Source organism: Lolium perenne, chromosome 4 (genome assembly GCF_019359855.2).
Source record: "Lolium perenne isolate Kyuss_39 chromosome 4, Kyuss_2.0, whole genome shotgun sequence".
Lineage (NCBI taxonomy): Eukaryota > Viridiplantae > Streptophyta > Magnoliopsida > Poales > Poaceae > Lolium > Lolium perenne.
The window spans coordinates 63,024,096-63,030,361 of NC_067247.2; the positions used below are offsets into that span (position 1 = coordinate 63,024,096).

The 6,266-nt window shown below is 46.4% G+C and overlaps 2 protein-coding genes across 2 annotated transcripts; both read left to right on the forward strand.

Annotated features, from left to right (window-relative positions):
• Nucleotides 1–216: 216 nt before the first annotated feature.
• On the forward strand, nucleotides 217–1,616 carry LOC127346836 (protein FAR1-RELATED SEQUENCE 3-like). The gene is made up of 2 exons (XM_071828993.1): nucleotides 217–332; nucleotides 425–1,616. The coding sequence occupies exons 1-2, from the start codon at nucleotides 217–219 to the stop codon at nucleotides 1,614–1,616; spliced, it is 1,308 nt and encodes a 435-aa protein (XP_071685094.1).
• A 2,683-nt stretch (nucleotides 1,617–4,299) lies between these two features.
• Nucleotides 4,300–5,371, forward strand: LOC127292748 (uncharacterized). Its single transcript, XM_051322201.2, has 2 exons — nucleotides 4,300–4,560; nucleotides 4,690–5,371. The coding sequence occupies exons 1-2, from the start codon at nucleotides 4,479–4,481 to the stop codon at nucleotides 4,893–4,895; spliced, it is 288 nt and encodes a 95-aa protein (XP_051178161.1). The 5' UTR covers nucleotides 4,300–4,478; the 3' UTR covers nucleotides 4,896–5,371.
• Nucleotides 5,372–6,266: the final 895 nt, after the last annotated feature.

The following is a 6,266-nucleotide window of genomic DNA, read 5'->3' on the forward strand; positions in this document are numbered from 1 at the left end:
GAAAGAAAGAAAATTAAGAACAGGGACATTGAAGAGTTGTTGCTACTATTCAAGGAAGCACGTGAAAAGATGCCTGGATTCTGACATTCACTTGATGTTGACAGCGATAATAGAGTGAAAAGTATATTTTGGACAGACCAAATAGGGTGGGCAAACTACTCAAAGTTTGGTCAATTTTTATCATTTGATACAACATTTTCAACCAACTAGTATGGGATGCCATTTGCTCCAATATTAGGGGTTGATAACTATGGCAAAACAGTCGTGTTCGGAGTAGGACTGCTGGAGGATGAGAGAGCAGACACTTTCAAGTGGCTGTTTGAGGAATTCCTGTCTGCCATGGACAACAAGCACCCAGAAACTATAATAACAGACCAAGACGTTGCAATGAGGATTGCAATATCTAAAGCATTACCTTACACAGTGCACCGTTTCTGCAACTTTCACAAAGAAAGAAGAACCTGGATGACAAGTTGTCCCTATTCTTCGCAGTAAGAGGGACTCTGAAGGAAGAACTAAGAGCGGTTATAAGGAACTCATTTACTCCAGAGGAATTCGAAAATAGCTGGCATGATCTACTGGAGCGTCATAATGCTTTGGGAGAGCCACACCTGGACAGGATATATGACATCAGAGCTCAGTGGGTCCTAGCATATTTCAAAGAGAGATTCTTCCCATTCACTTCATCGACGGGGAGAAGTGAGAGCACAAACTCCTTATTCAAACACTATGTAAAAAGGAAGGACTCGATTGCAACATTCTTCAAGGAGTATATTATAATACAAGAAAAAAAACAGTCCGACCTAGATCGCCTAAGAGAGAAAAGTGAGTTCAAGGAGTCTGTGAATTGGGGATTCAATCCTCTTGAAAGGGAAGCAATGAAAATCTACACAGACCCAATATACGGCAAGTTTGCTGAAGAGCTAAGGAAGGGTACTGCTTACAACGTTGAAGTTGTGGAAGAGAAGAGGTTATACAGAGTCATTAGGGTGGCTAACTATAGGAATGCAGAGTTCCCCAGATTAATATATGTGGTTAGTGTTTCCTCTGATGACGATGTGTACAAATGCTCGTGCTCAAAGATGGCTCGCGATGGAATACAGTGCCGCCATGTCATGAGGGTGGCTAGTCATATTGGTTTGACTGAGCTTCCTGTCAGTTTCATCAACCCTAGATGGACTACTGCAGCTGGGATAGAGGTAGCGCGATTGACGGAGAGAAGAAGCAATACAGCATCACAGAATACACACTTGGCTGTTAGACACGCAATTGAAATGAGCAAAATATCACACATACTATCTACTGTCTGCACGGATGATAGGTCATACGACTTGTTTGCTGAAGGAGTTGCTGAGCTGAAGAAAGCTATATGCAAAGATGCAATGGAACGCCTCCAGACGAAAGAAAAAGTCACACGTAAGAGAAAAAAGGTTGATGACCCAGTTCAACAAGATACTGACAATATGCGTCATGAAGATAGAGAAGACAACAATCATGGACATAACAATGAACAGATACACCATGAGAAGAAAAATTCAAGTGACAAAGAAAAAATGAAGATGAGCATCGCCCTTATAAGGATCCACCACAGTCAGAAAATCCAGGGTTCAACCTAGGTGAAAGACCTATGAATTTCCATGAGAAATCTGCTGCAAAACTAACGCCAGCACCAACAGGCAACAGCGTCTCGATCGGCAGCGGTTTGTGTTCACATCGGCGACCGCGACGCCCGAGAGCGACCCACTCTCGATCAACGCATGCAATCGAGCGTTCAACTGGACAACTAGAGCCAAGCTGCACTCGCGAAAGAGACCGGCGAGGTGCATGGCATCAAGAAAAGCTCTACTCTCCGTAATACGGCACTGCGGATCACGCAAAGCAAATATCAGCTGGAACCGTCTATGTCAGCTAGTACAAGGCTTTTGCTGCATGTAGGAAATGCAGACTTGCCATAACATACGTGTTTTCCATTATCTTCGGCTCCACCGTGGGATTCAGCCTCGTGCTCCTGTCGTACTACAACTGATCGAGCAAGCAAGCAAGCGTGCGTGCGTGCACCGGATCGAGGCCGACGCGACATGTGCGAACGTGAGTCGGCGACGAGCAAGTAGACCACTCACCGGCAGAGGCACTCCCACACGTACTATGGCATATCTCCAGAGGCCTCCAGTGGTTCCCCCAAGTGGAGTCAGTGATGTACGATATTTTCGGAGAGAAGTCTTTTTCTTTTTTTCATGGGAGCACTAGCTAGCTTTGGATGACCGGTTGAGCACTTTTTTTTTTGAAGCTTTCACCGGGGGGGAGAGGATCCCCACCTGAATATATTGCATCAAGAACTGTTCTGTAGGTTACAAAGGGAGAGGTAGTCACGCCACAGGTCGGCGTGTACTCTGAATTCCGCTTTCTTAAAACGGTGGGACCATAGAGTGAGGTCTGAAATAATGTTACAAATAGTCATTGCTGCTGATTGTTCTATGCCTCTGAATACTTTGGCGTTTCTGGCGTCCCAAATCTTCCATAATATAGTGAGGGCGACGGAGCTCCATATGGAGGAGGGAAGGTTGTTGGGCAGTGGCACGGACCATATGTCGGTGAATGTGTTGGCATTTGGCGTAATGGCCAGACGCCTCCAGATCGCTGCCGATGCAGGACAGCGGAAGAAGAGGTGGGCGCGGTCCTCGACTGGAGCTTGACATCTCGGGCAGTCTTGCGATGTGATGATGTGCTTGTGTACCAAGTTAGCTCTTGTGTTGAGCCTATCCAGGTGTAGGAGCCAACCAAACACCTTGATTTTTCTGGGCACCTTGGAGTTCCATATGTGCGAAGCGTCCGGGTCTAGAAGCTGTGTTTGGATGTGGGAGTAGGCTGCTTTGGTGGAGAACGGCGATCCATCTAGCATTGTTCTTGTGTCCTCCTCCTCGGTGAGGTGTACGTCCTGCAACAGAGTAGAAAGAGAGGCAAGTTGCTGGGTCGCTGCATTGGTTAGTCTACACCGTAGGCCAGCTGATATATCATTCTGCAAAATATCACATACAAATGCATGGGTATGAGTGTGGTGGGAGTATAAGGCAGGGAAGGCTGTAGCTAGGGTTTCTGGGAGAAGCCATTTGTCATGCCAAAAAAGTACAGATTTACCATTGTTTGCAATGCAGGTGGTTATTTGGAGGAGTGTGTCTAAGTGTTTGGCAATAGTTTTGGTAAGGTAGGATGGATTTGAGGCTGCAAATGGATTAGTTGTCTGGGATAGTATCCATTGTTTCCATGGTAGGTTTTGTGAATGCAAGAATTTGAAACAAAATTTCAGCAGAAGGCAAACATTCTGTGCTTTTAAATTTTTTGCGCCAAGCCCCCCCGTGAAGTCGGAACGCATAACTTATCCCACGCAACGAGACATTGAGCACCCGTACATGTTTCTTCCGCAGCCCAAAAAAAAGCTCGACGGCGAGCGTCAATGGTTGTAATTACAGAGATGGAAATGAGGAAGGAGGACATAAAATATGTTGGCAGAGCATCAAGAACTGCAGAGAGGAGGACAAGCCTTCCACCTTTGGATAGGAGGCTTGTCCTGAACAGAATCGAGCTGTATCTTCTTATTGCTGGAGATCAAGATCGGAGTACCTAATTCATTGGTTCGGCCTACCAGTGAAGATTGAAGATCGCCTAATTCTCAATTATCCTAGCGGTGGCAACTGTTTTTTTTTTGTTGGTGATTTTTCAATGCGACACTTCATCACGTTTTCACGTGATTCCTGCACAGCTTCCGTCACTCACGCAGTAGTTATGTCCAATGCACAACCAACTGTCTTCCTACACAACCGCTAATCCATTGGTTTACTCGGCTTAATCAACACACACATAGACATGACCATGACCGCGCGCCGTCACGCCACACCTAGTAGCAAGTAAACAAAAAAAAGCTAGTACTAACAAGCACGTGAAGAAGAGATCGTACACAATATGATACGATACGTACTCCGGTTCTCGAGACCCTGGACGGACGAAGGAGAAGGCCAAACCGAAATCAAATTTTGACTTTGTGTGTTTCCACCAGCTCACGGCCGTCGGATCGGAGCACGCGGCAGCTTCCCGTGCGGCGCCGCGATCTGGAGGGAACCCGCGCGGAAGCTGCGAAAACCTGTGGTACAGTGGTGCCACCTCACGATCTGTCCCGGTCGGGGCCGTCAAAACCTGATGGCGACGCCGCGCCCAAAAAGCTCCCGATCGCACGCGCATGTCCCCCCTTGTCCCATTCCCGATCGGCTCCTGTGATCCCCTGCTATAAAAGCTCGCTGCCGCGGCGGAACTGGCCACAACTCGGCAAGCAGGGCGGCAAGCAAGCAGCAGCTGCTTCCATTCCATCACTGGTTTTGATTGCTTCTCGGCGGCGCGTGACAAAGACGAGCAGAGGAGAGAGTGATAGTTTCAGAAAGAGGAGCTTTTCTTGAAGAGGGTGGAAGGAGATCGATCAAGAACTCGAGATGTGCATGGTCAAGTCCGCCGTGCCGGCGAAGAAGATCTGGCTCGCAATCGCCGCCCGCCTCGGCCTCCGCCCAACAGCCGGTAAGTTCAACTCTTCTGTTTTACATCATCGATCGTACTCTTCAATTTCTTGCCAATGGCGGCAATATATTCCGCCTAATTCGAAGCTATTGGATTTGTTTCTGATCGATCGGTTCGCTTGCGCTGCAGGGCTGCGGAACCTGAGGAAGGAGGTGAGGACGTGCGAGTACCGCGACGTGCACGTCATGTGGGAGATGCTCAGGGAGATGGGCTCCCCGGTGGTGCCCCTGGAGGAGAAGGAGGCCACCGCCGCCGCGGCCGTCGCGGCGGCCGCCGCTGCCAGGAAGAAGAAGACGGCCTGGAGGCGGTTCGTATACTACTGCTGCGCGTTCTGATCATCTGATCTCGATGAACGCGGAAACTGGGCATCTTCAGAGTTAGAGCAGGTGTAATTAGAAACAGCATTGGCCCTCTCACAGAGTGTGCAAATAGGCAGATGCGCAAATAAGTGCATAGGTGGATCCTGATGTTCCACTGCAGATCATCGCCATATGCGCGAACATTGGATCCGGATGATGAGCGTGTGAATTCAGAAAATGGGCAACCGAGACGGGAGCAAGCCTTCTGGTACCGATCGGCAGCTCCCTCTCTCAGTATGAGTACATTGAACGAAAAGGTCGTCTTGCCGAGCCAGTTGTTCTCGCTCAATGTTGAGCGAGCTCTTTTTCTTAGTACATGAATCCATTCGACTGATGTGTATAATGAAAAACCGTAGAACAAACGTAAGTAGTTTCTCACTTTCCCTTACAAATCATGTACAATGTTCATCAACTAAAACATTAGTCGGTTTACCAATCAATTCATTCAGAAATACCGCTCAAAAATACCATCTCAACACTACACCTTGACTAGCTCCCAAAATGGCAAGTTTATGCATGTAGTAAGATCACAGATTGGTACCAACTACAATCTACGGAGCATGTGTGAATACCATGTTAATGTGACAATGTGTATTCTGCAGCATGTTAAAGAACACCAAAAGAAAATTCAAAGGTCCATGTACTGAAATTATTAACTTGGCTTGTTGGAATATATGGAAGCAGAGAAATAACAAGATTTTCAAAGGACTGCGACCAACTTTCATGGATTGGAGAGCTAGTTTTGTTTCTAATTTAACCCTTCTTAAGTATAGGGTGAAAAAGTATAGTGTACCCATTTTGTCATCATGGATTGAAAATCTGTTGTAATTAATAGGTTAGCTTTTTTTGTTTTTTTTGTCCCCTCTTAGTTTGTACATATGACTTTTGTGAGTTGGAAATAAAAGGCTGTGGGGGTCTCCCCTGCAGTAGTTAGCTTAAAAAAACAATCACAAGTAACCCACCACAAAGACAAGCTGACGTCACTTCAATTGAACGTAAACAGTTGTGTGCACGCCGATGTCTTACCGCTTCCGATTTCCATTTTGAAAAAGTGAAAAGTAGCTAAGCTAGCCAGACTAATCTCAAAGTCTTGGTTGCAATAAACTACCTATGTTCATGTTTAATCGACATGAGTAAGTAACCGCTACGTCCCACAAACAGTACCTTGGATTGCTGCATGAAAATCAAGTAATTATGGCGAGCACAACAAAATGAACAGGTTCGATTAAATTCCAGCTAAGATTAAAAAAAGAACGACCCCAACCACGATGGCAACACACTTGTTTTCATTGCGATTTTTATTTGAAATAAAAATAAAAATCTCGTATGAAAATGCAAGAGGGTCGA